The following is a 23168-nucleotide window of genomic DNA, read 5'->3' on the forward strand; positions in this document are numbered from 1 at the left end:
TTTTTTTTTAAAATGCAAAATGAAAGTTATCTATTTTCTGTCTAAGTGAGTTGCAACTTAGACGGGTGCCTAGGCAAGTCTAGGTGGGCTAGGTGGGTGCCTAGACGGGTTTGGGCGGGTTAGGCGGGTGTTTAGGCGGTCCGTGCACCTCAGCAGGTTTAGGCGTTCTCTCTTAATTTTCAAATGTCTAAGCATTAATCGGGATGGTAACTAGCCACCTAGTGCCTAGGCGGGGATTTAGTGTTAACAACCCATTCTTCCAAGGTGAGTAGAGAGGAACCCAAGGCTATCTCATGGCTGCTCCCAAATCCTAAGGTGATGGAGAATCCAAATCTAGACTCGTGGTAGTATTTGAATCTAAGCTGCAGACATGTGGACTTGAAGCTTGAAAATGGTTACTAAATAAGATTTTAGTTTTCAGAAAACTGAAATCTTATTGGATATTTAACAATCCATTGAGTTTCTAAAATTTTGTTTTACATTTTGGCTTTTAGTGTTTATTTATTTTTTTAAACTGGAAGTCGTTATCATGATTTGAGTGAAAACTGAAAACGAAAACTAAAAAATAAAAATGAAACGAATAGTTAACAAACACCCTTGAAATTTTACAAATTAACCGTCAGTTTACGCTTTTGGTTTTTAGTCAAAAAAAAAAAAAAAAGATTTCAATTTTTAAACAGAAAACGAAATGATAAAGAAAGCCCAAGTACACCTACTAATTTCTAAGCCTCCCCCATAATCATTAGCCCAATTAGCCCAAATACCCATAGGCCCTCGTCTGGCACTCTCTCTTTCAAACGCTTCGTCCTTCGTGGTTCGTGCGACTGAGCTCTGCTCTCTCTCTCACACACACACACACACTCAGGTGAACCTCTCCCTCTCCAAAGCTCTATTTCTCTCTTCCACTCTCTATCTGTCTTACTGGGTTCTTTTATGGGTTAAAATCTGTTGCGGGTTTTTGTTTAATTTTAAGTTTTGATCATGATTTTGGTCAAGTTTGAGCTGTGATTTGGTGGGTATTTTTCTAGGGTTTCATATCAAGGGGTATTTTTTTTTTCTTTTTGGGATTTTGAAAAATTTCTAACACAATCAATTTTTTAGTCAATTTGTTTCTTAGTATGTACGAGTGTGGACCAAATGTCATCAAATTTCCTACGAATTCCTGCCTGAAAACCATAAATATCTTAAATTTCTGCTAATGAAATTAAGTTAGTAAAAAGTCTATCCAATTTTCATCTGTTTATTAGCTATACTGTCATATATGAAATTCAACATCCAGGTCCTAAAGTTTGGATTTTAAAGCCTTACCTGATCTGCACCACTTTCATACTTACTATCGTTTGTTCTTTATTCTGCAGGACTCAACAACATTTCATTTGCCGTATTTTTTGGTCAATAATTTCATTTGCAGGTTAGTCTCTTCATACATATAATACATGTGTGTGTGTGTGTGTGTGTGTGTATTATATAGATATGTTTATCTGCACTGATTGGGTTGTGATATAATTGACTGCTTTATATATGTATGTGTCCATGTTGATAAGAAAAAATAGGGGTTGTAAGAAAAAGCACGGATATAAAACGATTAACTGAAAAACCACACGGATATATGCAATTCCTTGATATATTTTATATCATTATATGTGTCTGGTGGTTCTCCCTCACTTTTCTGGTGCTGTGATGAAGTGTTCCAATTTTATTTTTTTCCCCATTTTGTTGGCCTTTTTTAAGGTTGTATAATACGGATTTCCGTATGATATGAGTATTATATGTTTGAGCTGCAGAAAATGTGTTTTTTTTCCATGTCTATTGAACCAGTACCGAATACGGGCATTAACTAACGATGCTCTCAACAGTGACAAAGCACACAAAAATGTCGACTACCTCTCGCTCGCTGTACCGTTCACTGCGCCTGCGGTCCTTTTCCACAAGCACGAAGCCGACACATCACAACAGCCACCAGCAGAACCACCAGTACACGGAACCCAATTCCTTCATTGGGTGCTGGGAGGCCCCCAAGGACCCCAAGGAGGCTGAGGCCAAGCTTGCGCAGCTCCGCCGAGACTACGCCAAGCAGGTCAAGGAGGTCCGCAAGGAGTATATCAAGGAGGTCGAGGTCATGAGGCTCGAGAAACTTCGCAAGGACGAGGCTTGTAAAGAAGCCCTTAGGCTCCAGAACGAGGAGCGCAAGAGGCTCAAGGCAGAGGCTGCAAAGGTCCGCGCCCAGCAGCGTGAGGTTGCCGAGCAGGAGTTCCGGCAAACGCTGGTATGTGCAATCTGATTTTTCTCCGATTTTGATTTTGTTCCAGTGTTTGGTTGCTGAGAAAGTGTGGGAAATGGAAGGAAATTTTTGGGTTTTTAATTAATTTGAAATTTTGGGTTTTTGGTTTTTTGGGTTTGTCATGTGGAAATGGGAGGGCAGAGGAGAATTTGAGTTGGTGAAGTTTCTGATTTGTGTTTGCTTCAAATTTAGGTCTTCTAATTGGTGTTGATTATCTGTTTTGTTGTTGGAAAGGTGAGAAAAAGGAGAAATCTTTGAATCCTTGAATCTTTTTTGGCTTTTCAGTTTGGTTTGTAAAAGAAAATGGGAAGATCTAATAGGAGTAGACAGTAAAGGGTCCAGTAGTTAGGAATTGGCAAGATTGATATGTTAGCGTCTTTGTTATTTATGCGGAAATGTTAACCCATAAAAGCATTAGAAAGTAAGACATTCATAATGGATCTATTTGTGCTGTTGTGCTATCCAACTCTTCTGATGATATTTCAGTCTATTCATTGATAATATGCATGGTGCATTTCTGACCATGATCTCAAAACAATTTTCATTTGGTAAAAAGTAAAAGCTGACATTCATTTGTATGCTTGGTAAACCTTGAGATATTTTTAGGTTTAATTTCCTTTACCAAATTGTTTCTTAATAAAAAAAAGGCTTTTAAGAAGGTCCTTAGAGTTTGGAGTCCAAATCGATGTTGTTTAACTTAACATTTGATTAGAACCCTAATCTGGTGGTTTATAAATGTTCAATGGTGAAATTTGTCCCGTTAAAATAAAATTAATTATCTTGTTAAGTGTTGATCAAAAATCTGGTTTGGCATATTCGTTTAGTTTCCATTCCTGTACCAACTAAAACTTGAGTAAATGTTTATAGTCATTGATGAAAAAAAATAGTTGATACTGGTGTCTTGACATGTTTTATTTAACAGTCCGAGCTCATACCGTGATAACATGAATAATGAGGGTTAAATTAATTATCTTGTTAAGCGTTGATCAAAAATCTGGTTTGGCATATTCTTTTAGTTTCCATTCCTGTACCAACTAAAACTTGAGTAGATGTTTATAGTCATTGATGAAAAAAAAATAGTTGATACTGGTGTCTTGACATGTTTTATTTAACAGTCCGAGCTCATACTGTGATAACATGAATAATGAGGGTTAAAAAAAATTCGGTGAACTTAAATGTATCGACTGTCAGAGATTTCCTTGATCATTTAAAGAAATATATAGCTTTAGTGGTGTGGGGGGAAGTGGTGTTTTGTTTGAGGTAGAAGGTAAAGTCGTCGTTTTCCTTGGTAGAGTTCTCCTTTTAGAGTGTTCAAGCTTTTCCAACTCTATCTCTCCTCATGTAGTTGAGATTGCATTGCTTAGATGAAAGGATCAAGTGTATCAGTCGGGGATGCAACTTCCTTTGCCGTGGTTTTGGCAGGGACATGTGGGATTTGTTCTTTGTTAAGTATGCAAGGTTTGAATATCTAAAGTAAATTCACATGATTAATTGTGGCATGCGAGTCTACCTTCACGGGTTACATAAATAAATGACAATTTTATACTTGATTGAAAATCTTTATCCAATCAATGTCCTCGAGAGGAAGGAAAGAGAGCTGGTTAATTTTTCTTTTCTTGTTCGACACTGCATCTATGTTTCTTTCACTTGTCTTACGTGTTATGATTTGTCTAAATGCACAGTTGAAAGAAAGAGCAGAGAAGCTTGAGAATTGGAAGATGAAGGAAAAACAGAAAGAAGAGATGAAAAAAGATGAGAAAGAACTGCTGCGACGTAAGAGTTCCATGTGGATCGATGAACAAGAACTGGAAAAGAAGATTTTAGAAGCCATCGTCGATACCACACCACTTTGAGTCTATTTCACTTCTAAATAGTCCAAGTGGTGCTATCCTGTAGTTTCACCGGATAGACAAGATAACCGGGACTTAGTATGTTTTGTACCGAGTCCTCATTTTTAACAAAATTTGTACACCTTTTTTAACTGGACTCTCTATGTTTTGTGACCTCGTATGCTCTAAATTTTGGAAGGCACTGGTGTGATACCAGCCATAAGTTCTCTTACGGTCAAGTTAGCGTAAGGATTGTAAGCAGTAGGGAAGAGAGCGATTGAGATTTGAGAGCAGCATATGCATTGCCCATGTTCAACCCTAATAATAGTTGGGAGATGGACCTTTTAGGATAGTGATATCCATATTAAACAAGGAGAATTTTAGAGGATATCTAGCGATAGATATTTTTACGTTATACGATTGTGATTACTTGAGGCTTAAGCCAATCCCAAGATTGTGGGAATCTCCAAGATTATAGGAGATTAGTCCATTGGAACATATCCTGTATCTTGCGGAGCAAACATGGTTATTCTCGACAAGACCTGTAGGTACCTAACTTTATTTGCTCACAAAGATTCGTAGGTGAGTCTTGTTGGGAATGAACTTAAAAACATTTAAACAAATAAGTTCATCGATTGGTTCAGTCATTATATTACAACATAGAGTTAAAGTTTACGGATGGAAAGCAATACAAAATCTCCACCCCTAAATTTTGCAATGTACCACTTTAGTCTTTAGGCGATTTCAAATGCCCATACAAAATTGGATTTCATTTCGCCGTCCTACCTAGAGCTTAAATACAAGACCTATAGGGCAATGATCGCTACCAGTAACATCAGGGAGAATGTATGAGTCGTGAACCTTGTCCGCTATGGATTCTGAGACGAGGAAGTAGTCAAGCCGCCACCCTAGCAAGAACAATAACAATAACAAATCTGAACTATTGAAGGGGAAAAAAAAAACTTTCCTTACATATGAATATCTCGCGCTTGCACACAAACACAAATACATGTTCCAAGAATCACAAAATCAGTATGCAAATAATGGATGCTTAGAATGTCTGGTCATAGGAACACTTGGATCATAACTATATGGCATAATTTGATACCATCAAGTACTTGTTTGAATGCAATTGCAAATCTGAATAATGAAATCTACGAATACAGATTGAGAATACCTCTATTAAATTTGCGTCCACCATGCCGATAACCCCAGTAAGTATAGCCTACAACACCAGGGTGTTGCCTTCTGAAGGTATCCACAAATCCCTTGGATAAAAAGTTTGTCCCAAAGGAATGCCTTTCTTCATCTGTAAACCCGGCACTTCTTCTATTTCCCTATAGGTGTGTTAAGAAAAAAGATCATCAATAAAATTGGTATAGTATGCTACAAGCTGTGTCACCGAGTAGGCATAACATCCCCTAAATATGTTCAATTTGCCACCTCAATTTTCCTAAGAAAAGGTTAAAAAAAAAATTGAAGCAAATTAATAGCCCAAATTCAGGATTCGTTTTTTTAGGTAGGAACAGATTAAATGACACCAGACAGGTGTGTCACATGCTGAACACCACTTAAAGCTTCTACAGAATTTTTTTTCCCCTGATTCAGCCGTAGAACTTAATGCTGAAATTATGCTCATTTTGTTTGTCAAAATCTCAAACATCGATAACCTTGATTTATAAAATATATTTCTTGAGATAGACACCCTAAAATTCGGATACTTTTCCTTATGTTGAGTGATCTGCAGGGAATAACAAAGGTTTACTGACAACAAAATCTGGAGAACTTACAGCTGGGTTATATATGTCTATCTCTTGATGAGCACAGTTTAGATCACCAGTTAAAATGACAGGTTTTGACTTTTCCAGCTCCTGCGTTGAAAATGAAGGTGCTCAAAAGCATCAAGTAATTATTAAATTATCACATCAGCTATGCTTTTCAAAAGCATACAAAATTTCTTCGATCCAGAAAAAAAAAGAGTATTGTGCCGTAATAGAGGGAAAAATATAGTACACTTACTTTCATGTAATTGCTGAGAGTTGGATCCCATTCTGTGATCCTGTATGACTAAAAAAGAAATTACGACTGTTAGCAGAGAAGGCATCTCTAAATACTACATTGAATTCGGCTGCAAAATGCTTAAGGTTAAATACCAGTCTTCGCAGACCATCTCCAGAATTAGGAACATATCCACTTATCAGGTAAAACGAGTCAAACTCTACTGTTACAATCCGCCCCTCACTGTCATGATCGGGTATGCCAAGGCCATATGTGACTGAATGTGGCTTTATCTGTCAGACAATGAACGCCAATTTGTATTAGCAGATTAACCAATATAAAATTCATGAATGGATAAAAGCAAATCCAACTCTGCTGTTCCACTACCACAGATGGAAAAACAATATCAATGTAGAAACAAAAATGAATAGTTGCATTCAAATAAGAAAGCAAGATCAAAATAATTTTATTCTTACCCAATAAGCATTTGAAACATTTAAAAAAAAAAAGGTAATAGGCAAAAATCACTGCTCTCAACTTTGTTGCTGACATCTATATTATTCTTATGTAAGAGAAAAAATTAGCAGCTGCAGTTCAATTCTCGAAATTTTTTAAAACTAGGTAGACACGGATTTCATTATCATTGAACTCATCTTCTATGAAGTTTTGGTTCGCTATTGGACTAGAAGCCTAGAATCTACATTGTTCACACAAATAAATAGCTGACCAGAATTAAGCATTAAGTGAGGTTAACACAACATTAAGGAGCCACGGTGCAGGTATAAATAAAGACCATTATACATTCAATACTTCATTTTCTAAAGACATCAAATAACCGCCCTCAAGAAGAGAGAAGCTATATACCCGAGATATAATTGCAGTTCCTGAATAACCAAGTTTGGAAACACTGCATGTCCAGAAGCTATTCTCATAGCCATCTATCAGAGACCTTTTCACATCTTCAACATCTTTCTCCTGTTCCAAAACATAATATAATTGATATAGAAAAAGCAAAAAGAAGATGGGTGCAATTTACGTCTTATAGTTAACTTTAGAAGGACAAAGGCATAAGATTTAGCTTGGTTGTCCCAAATAGAAAGATATATTTTTCTATCAGTATAAACTAACGAATGGAAAAAATCAGTATACCTCAAACATTGATAGTATGATCGAACAACCTAAGAGTCCAAAGTAGGGAATGGTTACCGGTATACTTGGCATGAATATTTCGGAGTAAAGCACTGCATTACAATAAAAGATTGCCTTCTATTGTAAAAATAAACTCCACCAAGATTTTTTTTCTTCTTATAAGTGACCAAAACTATACAAGTGCGAGTAGTGAAGCAATCTTGACAGCTGATACACACAAAAAGAGATTGAAAAAAATAAAAAAATAAATAAAAATTGACCTTTAGTTACTCAGAAATGAAAACCTATTCTTCGGTGAGCCTTCTTGAGAGTGAACTTTAAGCCTTAGATAGCCCATCATGTTGAACCATAAAAGATAATGTCACTCATTGCTCAGCACATTCAGAGGCCAAGCTATCAGCCAATTCTTTGCCAATCACAAAGCATGTAAATATAATAAAAATGTAACTACGAAACAATGATGCATTAACTGTATTATCAAACAAGAATTGACCCTTTAAAAGGTAAAAATTAGAAATAAAATACTTGCCTGCAGTTTGGTCTCCTGCAAACACAGTACATCAAAATCTTCCCTTTGAGCGAGCTGCAAAGCAGAGAATCCCTCCAGCTTAAGTAATGCCCTTAAACCATTGACATTCCAAGACATAAGCTTCACAAATTTAGTATCTCTGGGAAGCAGTGGACGCTTCATTGTTCTAGGATTATATGGGATCCAATCTTTCTGAGGTTTCTTGTGTGCAAGAACTGTCCACGGCTCAGCCACTCTATCATCAGCTTTGACATCAACACTAATAGTTTCTGAAGATACTTTCCTCCGTGTCCTCGAGATTTTCTCACCTAGACAGATAACAACAGTATACAAGCAGAACCAGTCATCATCATTAAGTTAACTGAACCTGGATAAAAATAAGAAAATACACTGAATGACAATCCATGGAACCATTTTACAGCACCTGAAACCTCATCATATTCAATTGACAGCTTCTCCTTTTTCGTGGCAACTTTGTTATCGCCTACAAGAGTTTTACTCTTAACTGACGAATGCTTTAACCTTCTCTTATTCCGTTGCAGTTCATGACCCTCCAAAACAGTGTCGACATTTTGAGCATGGTCTCCATCAGATGAAGTTTCAGCCTTGGTTTGACCTGATGCATTTTCAATAGAAATGGCGGACACTTGTCCTTGTCTTACCACAGAACCTTCACCTGATAAATGCGAATAAACTCTTTTAAGTCCTAACCATTCAAGTCCAAGGAACTAGGCACAAAGAAGAAATAGTATGAAATCAATTTTAATAAGACGTTCATTAACTTTCGGAGCAGTACATGAAAAAAAAAATTCGGTACCATCTATCTTCTTTTCCAAAAAGCACTTCAAGGCAGACACAAGCTCGCATTTACGACCTTTGGCAGGGATACCGACATTCCTGGCAGGCAATTTAAAGTTTCAAAGCATTCTACAAGCACTGTAAATCATAATATTCAACTCAAATCCCCACTTGCTATCTATCAATACCATACACACTTGATACAAAAGGAACATCCCCATTTGAGTCTTGACTAACGAAAAAATTAAGACTTGAAGAAATGTTTACCTCAACGTAGTTCGGAGTTGGTGAACTGTCATTGCCTCGATTCGTGCAGGGTCATCCTTAAAACTCTCAATCTCAAGCTCATTGCTTTCGACATCGTCTTCCTAAGAGATTCAATCAATCGCTAACAAACACTATTTGCAAATCACCCAACAAACAAAAAACGGAAATAAATAGAAAAATCAGCATAAAATACATGAAATTTATACAAGTAGAACCTTGAAAATAGGATTCTGAGGAGTTGGGTTTGTTGCACTCATTGGTCCTTTGGCTTTGGGGGATTTCTTTCTTGTGGGGGAAGCAGTCGAGACGGTGCGTTTAGGCACAAAAGCTTGAGGTGCTCCCAATCTGATCAGAGAATCCAATGCTCTTGTTCCGGTTGTGGAATTCGTCAGAGAAACTGCGAAGTTACTGGTTTGGGTCGTCAGTTATTTCAAATGTAGCTGAAATTAAATTCATACGGAATTGAAAATCATAGAGAAAACCTTAACCTGCTGAGATTGAGGAAAGACTTAAACCCTAATTGCATTCTTCTTCCAAGACGAAGTTGCAAAGACAGACTGAGAAATATGATTTTTTTTTTTTTTCTTTTGTAAAAGTATTTTTAACAAAAAAAAAAATAGTGTTTGAATGTTTGGACACTTTTATATAAATTGTTGTAGATACGTTAAATTATTAAAATAGATATGATATTTAATATGGTATAATAATTGTCGAAGAGAATAATGTAGGATAATTATTGTAATTTTGTAAAATATGTGGGATATATTTGTTTTTTGAATTTTTTAAATGGGAACTGATTACTATGCCTTGAAAAAAAATATTTTTTAGAAGCATGTTAGACCCTTTTTTTCTTTTTTATGCTTTTCTATTGTCATTGACATCAATTTTTTTTTAAAGTCACTTTTTTTTGTTTTATCAAAAACACATTGATGTTCCAGATTTTTTTAATAAGCTATTTTTTTAAAAGGGTAAATTATATAGTAGCTCCTCAGGTTTGAGGTCTATTACAACCCTATACAACATATTTAAAACATTTCACTTTCATACTTCATGTACTATGTTATTTCAAAATAATACATCCTTTACATTTTCTATTCGTTAAGTGCTGATGTGGCTGTCATATTTATGCCACGTGGCAAAAAAAATAATTTTAAATTTAAAAAAAAAAAATCTGAATCTTCTAAATTAAATATAAAAAAAAAACAAAAGTTGAACCCACAACCCCCCCCACCCAACCACCCAACCTACAACCCAAAAGAAGAAGAGAGGGAAAAAAAAAAATACCCATCTTATCTTTCTTGACCACTCATTCCTTGCAACCCACCCCTTTCTTCCCCCTCCCATCTTCCTCCATCCCACCGTGCATCCATCCTCCACCTCCTCCTCTGCACCCCACTATTTGCAACCCAGAAAAGAAAAGAAAAAAAAAAGAAAAACACATATCCCTTTCCCTACAACCTAGATCTTGTCTTCCCCAATGAGTGTGGATTTAAGAGCAGTTCCACCGTGGGCAATAGCTCAGTGGACTGGCTCTTAAACAGGGCCAGAAAGCCCGAGCAACTTGGTCCAACGTGTGCTGGCGATGGAGCCCGAGCTGGCCTGAGAGAGAGACCCGGCAGGAGTTGCGAGCCCGAGAGCCCAAAGGGCATGTGACGCAAGGCTGACGTCAGCCACGCGGTGGACGGGCCGAACTTCCCTTTTTCTCTCTCAACCTTCATGGTTCTTGAACGACATCATCGTTTCACGGTGGATGGATGAAGGCGACAAAGCAGAAACCCCAAATTTTACGAAGCAAATTTTGTAGAACAAAACCCATTAGAGACAATACTAAAAACCTAACACGAAAATTGGATGATCCGACCCGGACCGAATCAGACGGGGTTGAGAAGTTGGGAAAGTTATGGCTTGGGTTCCGAGTTCATGCAGATGATGATGACCAGGGGAATGAAGCCATAGCGGGTGATGACCTTGGCCTTTTTCAGGGCCCATGTGCTCCACCCCTTGAAGGATTGAGCCACCGAGCGCTCCTCCGAGCCCTTGGAGGGCTTCGCCGAAGTCTTGCCCTTGCTCTTCAGAGATATTCTCGACGCCATTGAAATTTCCTTCTGGGGTTTGTGCGAATTTTGATTTGATTAATTAATTGCTTGAGCAAACTGTTTTACAGAAAAAAACTTTAGTCAAAATTTGACTAGTTAAAATGTGAGAAGGTGCATTAACTTTGCAATGAAATTTGCATCTTTAATCTTTAATTTGCACTTTTCTTAAAATAATTATTTTGTATAATTTTATAAATAAAAAAATTACTATTATTTTATTACCTATTGCCAGGACTATTCAGTGTAGGGATGGAGATGTAAAAGGCAGTTACTGTTTATTAAAGGCATTACTGTTTATTGGGTGGATTAAATAGTGAATAACCCTGGGGGGGGCCTTAGCAACGGTGGAGTTGCTCTAAAGAATGGGGTGTGTAGAGGATGGAAGAGGATGCGTGCGAGGGTGGGTGCATTGGGTTTTTTTTCCTTTTCTTTCTGGGTTGTAGGTTGGGCTCGGGTTGAGGGAGGGGGGGGGAAGAGGGGAAGATGGGTGCGAGGAGGAGGTGGAGATGGGTGCAAAGGAGGAGGAGTTGGTGAGATATGGACTTCGGCAGCGGCGCGGGGGGGGGGGTGGGTAGGTGGGTGGTTTAGGGGGATCTGGGTTTTCTGTTTTTTTTTTTTTTTTTTTTTTGTTCAAGGTTCATGTATGGGTGAGGGGGTGGGGTAATGGGATCTGGAATTTTTTTTTTATTTAGAAGATTCAGGTTTTAAAAAAAAAAATTAAAAACTTATTTTTTTGCCATGTGGCACACATTTGGCAGCCACGCCAGCACTTCACAGATCGATTAATGGAAAATATACCCTTTTTTAAAAGTACCACAATTCCAAACCAACCCATAGTCAACAATTTTTTTTTTTATACTTTTTTTTTGAAAAAACGTAGTATTTCATTGGGCCAACTATATTAATGTGGTTCAACTTTGTATTTGATGAAAAATGAATTTAAGATCTCTCTTACTTACAAGTGAAGATGAATACCACTAAAACGTAGTACTAAATGACTAGTCGACAACTTTCTAAGAAAGAAAAGAGAATAACCAATACTAGATTGAGAAGTAGATGGATCTCACTATAAGAACATCTAAGGGTTAGTTCGGTTCGGTTTTTTGCCGAAACCGAAAACCGAAGTCACTATTCAGTTCAGCTTTTCGTTCTGTGACTTTGGCTCGGTTTCCTCATTCTCTCTATGGTTTTAGTTCGAAGCCATCTGTCTTTCATCATCGTCTCGTGCCCTGGTTTCTTGCAGATTCAAGAAATAAAAGAAATAGCCAAACATTAACGTTGCGTTGAAATATTTCGTTGGGAGGTTCTAAGCCTCTGGAGGAGGAGGAGGAGGAGGAGGAGGAATTGGTTCAACCTAAGTACGTAAACAGGTGCATGCATGTGTGGAGTGTGGCTTTATATACAAGGATGTCAATGACAATATATCATTTGCGTGAATGAGGTAAAAGGATCTCTGTATTAACCCCCATCCAATGTTGTATAAACACAAACGAATGTGACGGGAGAAAGAATATGGATTACAGTCGCCAGCAATCGGGCCGGTTCTTAAATAGCTACCGAGTAAGAAAATTAAGACCCTGCCAAGGGAAATCCCCTCTAACCTCTTAACCTCTGCAAACTCCTAATCTAAACCGGTAATGTACATCAGCGCTTGGGTAATGATCGGGAAGAACCACATAAAAAACTGAAAAACGAAAAAAAAAACGTCATCTTAACAGCAGACCAACCTGTCTGTTTCTTTCACTCCCTCGAACTTTTCTCTTCTACAATAATGGCATTGCTCAATATGCTTTGTTCACACGGGAAGCTTGATGAGGTCTCGGTCATTGGGATTTGGAAGACAGTTGTACGTCAATTTGAAAATCATCCTCATCCAAGCCAGGAGGAGATAATGGTGGAATTGCCAACGGGTGAGAAGCATCGTCTATGAATTCCAAGACCCTTCTTGCAGTTGCTTGAGAATCTAGTAGTTTACCAATCTTTCTTGAATTAATTGCCCCAGATGTTGATTCCCTGGAGGAGTTGCCACTTTCAACCGAGGACAAAAACTGATCTTTTGTGAGATTTGTTTGTGCAGCTGATACAATTACGGAGCTGAAAACACCAGATTCCCTTAATCCCTGTATGATGACCTGAAACAGAATGAATTCAATAGGTTTCAGGATTCCAAGCTCATGGCAATTATATCAACACTCAAAATTAGTTACCATATTCATTGAACCAAGAAAGACATGCAAGGCAAGCCAGCGCTACAGAACTAACCATCGGTGCATAAATCCGAGTCAAGATGCCCTTCCTTAAAAGTTTTAAGTTGAGCTCTTTGTCAGTCCACACAATGCGTTCCCGGTACCTAAACCAACAGAAGGGAGTTTTAGACTAGGAACCTTTACAAATTTCAATTGTGAGACCTGTTTAAATCTGGCTCTCAAGGATTTCCAACAATTTGTAGTTTGAAAAAATTCTTCTCTTTGTAGTATTAGAGTGACAATTGTTACTAAACAAAAGCTAGAAACCCTACAATGAAATGACTAATATGTCATAATGCGTAAATGTTTCTTCACTGCCACATAACAAGCTCCCACAACTAAAAGTTAAGGATAAGAAAATCTATTGGTAAAAACTATTACCAGTTAAGCATTTCCTCCTCTGTTGCAGTTGAAGCAATTATGAATGCCTGCAAAAGATAAAGAGGAAGAGGTGTAAGCATGACAAATCAAATTTAACCAACTGTCGAGACAACTGCACTGATAAGAAAAACCAATATCGGAAATATAGTGACATTCAAAGACTTTCTTGTCCCTCATAGAAACATATGTAGTAGTCCCCAGGACATCTCCAACAAATCTTCAAATATTACCACAACAATAACATTCTTAATAAATTTACAAACATAACAAATGTATATCAAGATTAAAATAGATGGTAATATGTCAAGGGGCAAAAGCAGAATAAAATATGAGGCAACAAAGAAAATAAGAACACAGGTATAAGAAGTTCAGAACTCACGGCTCTGTCAAATTCCAACATGAAGCATCTTTTAACATCATCCTTGGTAGGCTTGCAACCACACCGATCACGTCTAGAGGTCAAATCAGAAAATTTGGGATATGTATAATGCAGAACAGCAGCCTCATCCAATTTGATCTCACTATGAAATATCACAAGGATGAAGGCCAAGTAAATATATATCACAAGGAGAACCCTAGTGATCAACTACAAGCAGAAAGACAGTTTACAATGCTCTGTAAATTGGGAATATACTGGAATGATTAGTCAATTACAAAAAGGACAGAAGTATTATATAGATGCATGTTTAAAAGATTGATAAAATATTTTAGATAGAATAGCCATACTTTGGTGTCTTCATATAATTGTGCCATCTGTGTGCACCATTAGGGCGAAGGTGATCTTGAATTCGGGCAGCTGATTTCCCATTTCCGTATGTTAAAAAGTAGTTTGGGTTACCCCTAGTTGCTTCTTTATAATTTCCAAAATATACATCCTTTGGAAGATGGTCATAGTTTTTCTTGAACATTGACACCTACAACAACATAAACAATAAATGATATTGGTCAACAAAAATTTGTTGTGTTCTTTTTTCATAAAAGCAAAAACTGTAATGATTCCACAAAATTATTTCACTTTCTCTTCATGCGCATTTGAAATGATTTTTTTGTCCTTTTTCTTTTTAGAGAATCATCCTTCTCCATAATAACCAAAAACACATGTTGCTGACTTCACTCACTATCAATTCTACTTGGTATTGGAAAACATGGACAAAAAGCGTTTAAATAAATTATACCTCACTGAAAGGTTCCTTGATATCGTCACGCTCTACACTACTTTCCTGAAGAAACACAAGCAGATGTCACTATAAATTAAACCAAGTCTCATAATTTAAAAAGCAATGAGACTAGAAGTCTGATCAACTATAATTTCTTGACATCAACAAAATGCTTCATCTTTTTCACAGGTCAATACGAATGCATCTTTAGTAACAAGACTAAAATCCACATTCAAGGGTGCAGTGTAGCTTAGACAATAAAGTTTAGCATTCCCCTAGAGAACCAAGATCAGAACTTGTCTTTACAGTTGGAGTTCAACGTTAAAACAATGGAAGACGTCCACTCTTCACTGTATACCCTAAAAACCCATATGACATATAATGTGCGGAAGAAAACTATCACTAAAAAGTCACTTACATAATTTGGAAAGATAACCATATCAACATTTCCAGGCACATCGGACAACAACTGTCTCAAAGAATACTCATGAGTGCCAGCTGGATATATTAGCTCATCAGTGTCAAGATGGAAGATCCAATCCATGCCGGCTTCCTAAAATAGTAGAAGAAAATGTTACAAACTATATCAAGCTGGAAAGAAATGATACCATGCTGCGTGCAATAGAAGAAAAAATTCATACCCTTGCCATGACAATAGCCATCTCCATGTTAAGGGACTGCTTCACAAACAACTCATAATTACACGGCTTATAGAAGAAGCTTGACAGCCAAGTCTCGTTCCAAATCCGACTAAGTAAACAAAACAGAAGGTATAAATAAACCATCAGATCATAGCAGTAACAACATGAAAGAACAGCAGGAATGTCTTTTTTTCATTAAATTTAATTTTTCTCTTCAAAATAAGTTCTCTAATCTTAGCTTATTTAGTTATTCGTCAAAAAAATTGGGGGAGAGGAGTCTGTTCGGTACATTTGACACGCCATCTTTAAAGTAAAGTTCTTTATCTTACACTTACCTTTTAGCTTGCTGCTCCTCCAATTCCTTTGTCCTGTATATAACCTTCACTCCCTATAATATGGATGTTGTATCCCATGAGAAGTTGGCAAACCAAAACTAAAAACAAACTAAACTTATAGACATCAACTGAGTTTTGTTCACTAGTAATATATATAAGTGAAGCATTGAACTAGAACTCACCGGAATGGTTTCTAAAACCTTAGATACTTTAGGGGACGCAGCCTTCCCTTCCACGAAAAGGAAAAAGTTTGATACTCCAATAACCTTATGATAAAAGATCCATGGCAAAGTTTGCTCTAAACCAGCTGAAGTGCTTGTTTGAATGGATATCTGGCACATAAAAAATTACAGACGGATCGTGAGATGGCTCCAATGTCATAAGTTGTATAAATTCATAAACATACATCATGGCAATCAATGCGCAAAATCAAACATCTAAGGTCAATCGGAAACATAATTCCACACTAGCAACAGAAAACTGGAAGTTCCATGGAAAACATAGAACATGAGACTTTTCCATAAACCAAATGAAACCTAAAGCACCCGTGACATAAATTCTGCTTGACCTTTTCTTTCGGTTTTCTTTCAATGTAAAATGATAATTGTTGTTCCTTTGAATTTGGTTCAATTCATGCTTCCATCCACAAGTCAAGACCCCAAAATATTTACTAGCTCACCAGTCGTAAATTGCCTCTTCATGCCGATGGTATGTGATGATGCTAGTCCAACTAGAACTTACATCATGAAACCCGAAAATCGCTGTAGAATTTAGACATTGAAAACTAAATAACAGAATCCAATCATTTTTAATCAGAAATGGCACATTGACATCATTAGACATTAATCAGAAATGACTATATAAATGCTAGAAAAGCCCAAACGTAATGTACTACAGAACAAATCTCCAATCGTAGATTATCACAGCCAATCAGATCCCAAGATCCAAACACGATCAATCAAATCAAATCCAAACGCCATTAATCAAATTTCGACAAACATCAACGGCGATCAAACAATCAAATCAAATCGAACACACACACAGACCTTGGGCCTCAGATCGGAGGCGTAATCGAACTTCCAATCATTGTAGTAGGGGAAGGCGGGGGAGTGGCTCCGACCCAGAATATCGACACAGTCGGAACCCGAAGAACGTAAAGCCTGGCGCTGGACCCCACCCATCTCGACCATGCCGGGGAACTCGTGGTGGTCCGGCGACCAACGGGTAACGGGGTCATTGAGGCCGCCGCGCCACTGGAGAACGAAGGCGAAGGCGGCGAGAGTCAGGGGGAGGACGGTGAGGAGGAGGAGGAGGCGGGAAGCGAAGGTCTGGAAGGAAGAAGAAGATGGGGAAGACAACGAGGAGGAGGAAGAAGAGGTGGGTCTGGAGGAAGAGTAGAGACCCGCCATGGGAGGTTGACGAGAGAGGGACAGGCGAGAGATGAGGTCACTGGTCTGCGCATATATATATAGTCTGAATCGTATATGTACACAGAGAGAGAGAGAGAGAGAGAGAGAGAGAGAGAGAGAGGAGAGAGTTTTGAATTGTAATTTGCAACCGAAGGGAAGGAAAGGGCGTTGGAAATCCCTCCTGAAAAGAAAAACAGAGACTGACAGTTATTGCTGGCCTTCAGAGTTTTTGCCTTTTTCTTTTTCTTTTCTGGAAAGGTTTTTTTTTTCCTTTTTTTCCTTTCTTTCTATTTTTTCTTTTTTGAAGAAATTTTCTTCCTTTTTTTTCTTTTCTTTTCATTTTTTCTTTTTTGAAGAAATTTTCTTCCTTTTTTTCTCTTGTCTGATTCTCTGATCCATGAATTTCTAAGAGTGATGATTTTTTCACTCACGTTTTCTTTTTTGCACTATTTATCTTTCCTTTATTTATTAATTACTTTTAATTTATCCAATTCAAAAACTTAAAAAAAAAGGATTGCGAAATCATTACTTGTCTCGAAATGCAATATTACAATTTACAAAATATTGTAACGGTAAATACATTTCATTTGCGCTAGTTTTTTATGCATTTAATTTGAAGTATAACTAGTAACTGCTACATACTATACATGTGTTGAACACCAATTAAGATGTGTTATTACAAAGAAAATAAGTGTCGAAATAAAGTTGGGTTGCGAGAAATTTTTAACTAAAAAGTATTACACATTTCACTTTGTTGAATCCAAAAATAAACATGGTATAAGAAAAGCTCATTATTCTCTAGTGCCTCAAGTAAAAGGAAGACAAAAAGTAATTATTGTATATTCATCGCATTTTTCTCTTTGGTTTCTTTTGCTTCTTCGGACAATAAGAAAGAGGCAGGGGTTGTACTTTAGGTGTAGTGCCCATAGAGACCACATATACTTGTTACATAATAACATTAAAACAATGAAAAATTAGGTTCTCTTCCTTCTTTCTTCTATTCGATTGATCAAAACTTTATTTCTTTGCAATTTTTATCAAGGTCTCTAGGTTTTAATGAATGTCATTATTTCAATAATAAAATATTTACATATTAGCATAATTAAATTAAATTTCTAAAATATATTAATTTAGTGTTAGAAACATTGCATTTGGTATATTTATGTTTATGGTTATACTTTATATCATATATTTTTATTTTTAATTTGTACCCAGTTACTAACAATTGGTCCCTAGTCACTAACATTCTTTAATTCAAACATTAATGGTATTCAATTTTTTTATCAAAGTCCCTTCATTTTGAAAACATCATTATATTAATATTAATATGTATATTTCTATATGTTTGACATTTATGAGTTTTATAATCCCATATTTTTTTTTACGAAAACTTGATATTTTATTGAAATCAAATGCACTACATCAACTCCTGGCTGAGGAGGTCCTGAATGAGATCAGGAGGGTCCTCTAACCATACAAATTCATTGCCAATAGAAATGGCAAACTTAGCTAATCTATGGGCAACCTCATTATATGTTCTTGGCACATGCACAAAATGGACCAGGGAAAGCAACTCCGCCACTTGCCTGACATCCTCCATTAGCAAACCAAACTCGAACAAATCCCGAGAGTAGTTATTGATAGCAGCAATAGTGAGAGCATAATCACTCTCCACAATTGACACACCTCGACCGGAGTCGAAGCATGCTAGTTGTCACCCGAAGGTGACGTAACCAAAGTGTGAATGATGTAAAAATGTGAATAAATTAAAATCGAAGCTAGAACTTATTTAAACTAATAAAGTGAGTGCGCAGTAGTGGGTAGAACACATAGAATACAAATGTTCAGAGCATATATGACAAATAGTGCAGTCGAAACTAGTTAAGTACCTAATACACAACGAGATAAGTTCCTACACTTAAACAGGGCTATGTCAGAATCATCGACTAATCCTCGTACGCCACAGAGTAATTCAGCTATCTAGGACCTGGAGGGGCAAAAAATAGAAAGGTGAGTGGGCAAATACAAAAGTTTATAAAAACCATTTATCTTCAGAATATACTAACCTCTCACCGTAAAACCTATATAGTTTCTAGAAAATCATACTACGTATAGGTATGAAATCAAATGCAAATTAGCAGTACATCCAGAAGTATGCCAAATCACAATATCTCAACAGTAGCATAATAAAATCAGGTGTTTAATCAATTTATAGTAACACACAAGTTGAAGTCGCTTAATGCGACCTGTACGACTGACTTAATGCTCATCAATCTATGCTAACACATGAGTTGAAGTCACCTAATGCGACATGTACGACAGGACGTTCTAGTGCTACAATCACGTGAAGACTGGCACTAATTGCAATTACCTTTGAGTTGGAGTCGCTTAATGCGACTTGTACGACAAGACTGGCACCTACTTGGATCCAAGGCGATCGTGTGGTGCGGAGGTGAACAACACGTGAAAGATTGAAAGACTGGCCTTGGCTTGGGGTGAGCACTAACACCAGAGTGCAGTAATGATGAGCAAACTATATAAATATAAACATGCCATAACAATTCAATAATTCTAGTCAACATAATAAACTTACCTGCGCATCTTGTAGGATTATTTTAGCATTTCACAACAGTACAACATTTCTTATAACGTTATTTAATCATGGCATGATATGCATAATTCAATTCAAAAGCATTTGTGCAAACTATAAAGTTTATATATATATATACACACACACATGAAAACAAATGCCCACTCATTGATACGTCGATAGATCGTAGTCCCCTAGCCTCGCTTGTCCTCATACGTCCTTAGGATAAGTCTCCCTTATATGCGAAACAACTAATAATAATTAATTAATTAACACATACACTAAAAGTTAGGAAAACCCCCCATAGTTTACTCAAACGGAAGGTTTGAACATACGAAAACACTCTACTTGACGTCACGGACCTGTACGTGTCAACCACTCGCAGGCTGGAGGCCGGACGCACCTTCACGCATTGGCTAGCCCACAGCCACACGCGCCCCCACGCGTAGGCCAGTGACTGACAGAGATTGACAGACGTTAATAATATTTTGTCAGAATTGACGAAATATTTCATTAAATAGTAATGGTGTTACCTGACGCCGTTAGAATATTCTGTCAACTTTGACAGAATATTCTTCATCTTCTCTAGTGAGCTTCGCCATCCATCGCCGTCTGGTTCGCCAGTTTCTGGGAAAATTTTCAAAATCACATAACTTGCCCATTTCTCAACCATTTTCAACGAAATTTATATGGAATTGAAGCCCATGATGAGGAGAACAAAATTTTACCTTCCAAAAGTCCAAAAATGGATGGGGAATGGCTTGAAAAATCCTTGAAAGGTTCGGCCTAAACTTCGACTTCTCGAACTCGCTTGTTTCGATGTCAACTCAACTTCGAACTTAGTCTAGGGACCCTAGGGAGTTGTGTAGAAGCTTCCCCACGTCCTAAAACCTTGTAACTCAGCTTGAAACTCGTCAGAGCAAAACCAACGAGTCAGACCTTCTGAGTTAATGGGTCAAAACTCAGTCATTTAACCATCAGCTGGTATAGCTGGGTTCGTGGGTTCGAGATGAGTACAATGGTGGAGTTTGTGAGCTCGATTTGTGATTTATGATGAGGGTCCTTGTTGTTACAGAGATGAGAGAGTTACGGGATAGAGAGAGAATGAGAAGAAGAAGAAGAAGAAGAAGAGAGAGAGAGAGAGAGAGATAATGAGTGTGTTCTGATTGGGGGAGCGAAGTGAGAGACAGTGTTTATGATTGGTTGAGTGAAAGTGAGGGTGAGTTTGATTGGTGAGGAAGGATTTAGGGAAAACAAGTGAATGTGAGGGTTTTAGGGGTTGTGATTGGTGAATGTGTGAAGAAAGGGGAACACAAATCCCTTTTTTTAAGGAGAAAAAGAGATAAAATTCGTACAATTCAAAATCCAACGTAATCTAACTTTCTACCTAAAGCAATGTTTCCAACACAGAAAAATTAATAAGCATGTGTACAAATCTACCCACTGTTTACGTACTTTAACTGTGTGTAACTTTTTTGTTATCGATTCGATTCGAGTCTAATTCGGGCTCACGCGATCATAACAACGAGTACTAATTAATTACGATAACAAGAAAAATAATTTAAAGTTGAATAACCACGTCCATGTCACTTTGCCAATAAGGGCATAAATGTCAATTTACACACTCGGGGAGAAATTACATGGAAAAATTAGGGACGGGTCGTCACAACAATAACCTGTCTAACCTGCAACATCCCCGCCAACCGAAGGTGTCACATCTCGGCCCGGGGCGGACCACATCTTGGGCCCGTTCCACCACTGTAGCACGATATTGTCCGCATGGGGCCCTAACCACGCCCTCACGGTTTTGTTTATGGGAACTCACGAGCAACTTCCCAATGAGTCACCCATCATGGGAGTGCTCTAGCCCCCTTCTCGCTTAACTTCGAAGTTTCGACGGAACCCGAAGCCAATGAGCTCCCAAAAGGCCTCGTGCTAGGCAGTGATGGGAATATACATATAAGGATCACTCCCCTGGGCGATGTGGGATGTTACAATCCACCCCCCTTAGGGCTCCGACGTCCTCGTCGGCACACTTTCGGCCAGGGATTGGCTCTGATACCATTCTGTCACATCCCGGCCCGGGGCGGACCACATCCCGGGCCCGTTCCACCACTGTAGCACGATATTGTCCGATTTGGGTCTTGACCACGCCTTCACGGTTTTGTTTCTGGGAACTCACGAGCAACTTCCCAGTGGGTCACCCATCATGGGAGTGCTCTAGCCCCCTTCTCGCTTAACTTCGGAGCTCCGACGGAACCCGAAGCCAGTGAGCTCCCAAAAGGCCTCGTGCTAGGTAGGGATGGAAATATACATATAAGGATCACTCCCCTAGGCGATGTGGGATGTTACAGAAGGCCCTTCAACCTACAACATCCCATATTGTGTGTGTATATAAATATATATATATATATATATACACGTGGTATATATAAATCCTAGATTTAAAGTCCCTTATTATTATACAATGTAATAATAATAATATGAAACGGCTACAATAAAAATATTTCAAAATTTTGTATTGAAGAAATGAATAAAAATAATGTAATAATATGAAATCATAAATAGCAAAAGTGACACATCCTGACCCGGACCCCCACCACATCTCGGGTTCGACTCCACCGTAGCACGATATTGTCCGTTTTGGGCTCCGACCACGCCCGCACGGTTTTGTTTCTGGGAACTCACACGAGAACTTCTCAGTGGGTCACCCATCCTTGTATTGCTCTCGCGCGAACTCGCTTAACTTCAGAGTTCTTACGGAACCCAAAACCAACGAACTCCCAAAAGGCCTCGTGGTAGGTAGAGATGAGATACATATAAGATTTACAGGATCCTCACCCTTGGGTGATGTGGGATGTAACAAAAAGAATGTATCTATAGTGTTAAAAAATTGTAAATAAGCTATATAGTAATGTACCCAAAAATTCATATGGATACATTATTTTGATTGAAATTTTATTACACCAAAATTTCAGACTAAAATTTTATTAATTTGAATACTTTGATTGAAAGACAAAATATTAAATTTTAGTATTAATTTCTCCTTATAATCTCACAAAGATTGATAAAAATAAAATGTTTTATTTTATATTTTTAAATAAGGGTACATTTGAAATTGAAAAATGGGTACACTTATAGATCCTACATTACAAAATGGGTTCATTTTACATATATAAAAAAGGGTACATTTATAAAAAAAAAATGGTTCATTTTACATATAAAAAAGTGGTACATTTATAAAGAAGAATGGGTACAATATGAATAAATTATGAATACAAATAACAAATTTAAAAGACTAGGCTACAATAAATCTTTTAAAGAAAAGGGCACAAAAAGAAATTAATATATGAGTACAAATTAAAACTAAAAAGAAATCTAATACAAATTTAAAAAAGGATTGCAAATTAAAATTGAGTACAAACTAAAAATAAAAATATATGATATAAAGTATAGCCATAA

The 23168-nt window shown here is 37.4% G+C and overlaps 4 protein-coding genes across 6 annotated transcripts; 1 reads left to right on the top strand and 3 right to left on the bottom strand.

Annotated features, from left to right (window-relative positions):
• The first annotated feature begins 726 nt into the window (after positions 1–726).
• LOC103436369 (uncharacterized) lies at positions 727–4267 on the top strand. Of its 2 annotated transcripts, none has more exons than XM_029090638.2 (4): positions 727–865; positions 1359–1411; positions 1857–2266; positions 3964–4267. In XM_029090638.2, exons 3-4 carry the CDS (start codon positions 1874–1876, stop codon positions 4132–4134), a joined length of 564 nt encoding a protein of 187 aa, XP_028946471.1. In that variant the 5' UTR covers positions 727–865; positions 1359–1411; positions 1857–1873; the 3' UTR covers positions 4135–4267. The 2 variants fall into 2 exon arrangements, with proteins under 2 accessions (XP_028946471.1, XP_028946472.1); XM_029090639.2 differs by lacking the exon at positions 727–865 and adding an exon at positions 904–1012.
• A 456-nt stretch (positions 4268–4723) lies between these two features.
• Positions 4724–9468, bottom strand: LOC103409337 (DNA-(apurinic or apyrimidinic site) endonuclease, chloroplastic). Of its 2 annotated transcripts, none has more exons than XM_070810143.1 (12): positions 9340–9468; positions 9067–9248; positions 8852–8952; positions 8604–8683; positions 8211–8462; positions 7787–8094; positions 6973–7083; positions 6264–6401; positions 6130–6177; positions 5901–5981; positions 5288–5447; positions 4724–5018 (listed from the first exon to the last, which is right to left on the bottom strand). In XM_070810143.1, the coding sequence occupies exons 2-12, from the start codon at positions 9106–9108 to the stop codon at positions 4897–4899; spliced, it is 1443 nt and encodes a 480-aa protein (XP_070666244.1). In that variant the 5' UTR covers positions 9109–9248; positions 9340–9468; the 3' UTR covers positions 4724–4896. The 2 variants fall into 2 exon arrangements, with proteins under 2 accessions (XP_070666244.1, XP_008346367.2); XM_008348145.3 differs by having other exon boundaries at positions 9067–9259.
• Positions 9469–10605: 1137 nt separating this feature from the next.
• On the bottom strand, positions 10606–10991 carry LOC139190254 (mitochondrial import receptor subunit TOM7-2-like). The gene has a single exon (XM_070810212.1). The coding sequence runs from the start codon at positions 10942–10944 to the stop codon at positions 10750–10752; it is 195 nt and encodes a 64-aa protein (XP_070666313.1). The 5' UTR covers positions 10945–10991; the 3' UTR covers positions 10606–10749.
• Positions 10992–12384: 1393 nt separating this feature from the next.
• On the bottom strand, positions 12385–17379 carry LOC103436371 (glycosyltransferase-like At3g57200). Its single transcript, XM_008374794.4, has 11 exons — positions 16754–17379; positions 15890–16039; positions 15708–15760; positions 15373–15481; positions 15150–15284; positions 14750–14794; positions 14301–14488; positions 13954–14095; positions 13575–13621; positions 13210–13297; positions 12385–13079 (listed from the first exon to the last, which is right to left on the bottom strand). The coding sequence occupies exons 1-11, from the start codon at positions 17114–17116 to the stop codon at positions 12771–12773; spliced, it is 1629 nt and encodes a 542-aa protein (XP_008373016.2). The 5' UTR covers positions 17117–17379; the 3' UTR covers positions 12385–12770.
• Between the last annotated feature and the right edge of the window lie 5789 nt (positions 17380–23168).

Source organism: Malus domestica, chromosome 12, assembly GCF_042453785.1.
Source record: "Malus domestica chromosome 12, GDT2T_hap1".
NCBI classification, from domain to species: Eukaryota; Viridiplantae; Streptophyta; class Magnoliopsida; order Rosales; family Rosaceae; genus Malus; species Malus domestica.

What these genes read in the sequence shown, in the direction of transcription:
- LOC103436369 (XM_029090638.2), top strand. Translation starts at nt 1,874, where the DNA reads ATGTCGACTACCTCTCGCTCGCTGTACCGTTCACTGCGCCTGCGGTCC. An exon ending in AGGAGTTCCGGCAAACGCTG is followed by an intron (nt 2,267 to 3,963) that starts GTATGTGCAATC and finishes CTAAATGCACAG; the next exon opens with TTGAAAGAAAGAGCAGAGAA.
- LOC103436371 (XM_008374794.4), bottom strand. Translation starts at nt 17,116, where the DNA reads ATGGCGGGTCTCTACTCTTCCTCCAGACCCACCTCTTCTTCCTCCTCC. An exon ending in AATTATATGAAGACACCAAA is followed by an intron (nt 14,096 to 14,300) that starts GTATGGCTATTC and finishes GATATTTCATAG; the next exon opens with TGAGATCAAATTGGATGAGG. An exon ending in CTCGGATTTATGCACCGATG is followed by an intron (nt 13,080 to 13,209) that starts GTTAGTTCTGTA and finishes ATTCTGTTTCAG; the next exon opens with GTCATCATACAGGGATTAAG.
- LOC103409337 (XM_008348145.3), bottom strand. Translation starts at nt 9,377, where the DNA reads ATGCAATTAGGGTTTAAGTCTTTCCTCAATCTCAGCAG. An exon ending in TTTGGAAAAGAAGATAGATG is followed by an intron (nt 8,463 to 8,603) that starts GTACCGAATTTT and finishes CGCATTTATCAG; the next exon opens with GTGAAGGTTCTGTGGTAAGA. An exon ending in GAACTGCAATTATATCTCGG is followed by an intron (nt 6,402 to 6,972) that starts GTATATAGCTTC and finishes ATTGTCTGACAG; the next exon opens with ATAAAGCCACATTCAGTCAC.
- LOC139190254 (XM_070810212.1), bottom strand. Translation starts at nt 10,944, where the DNA reads ATGGCGTCGAGAATATCTCTGAAGAGCAAGGGCAAGACTTCGGCGAAG.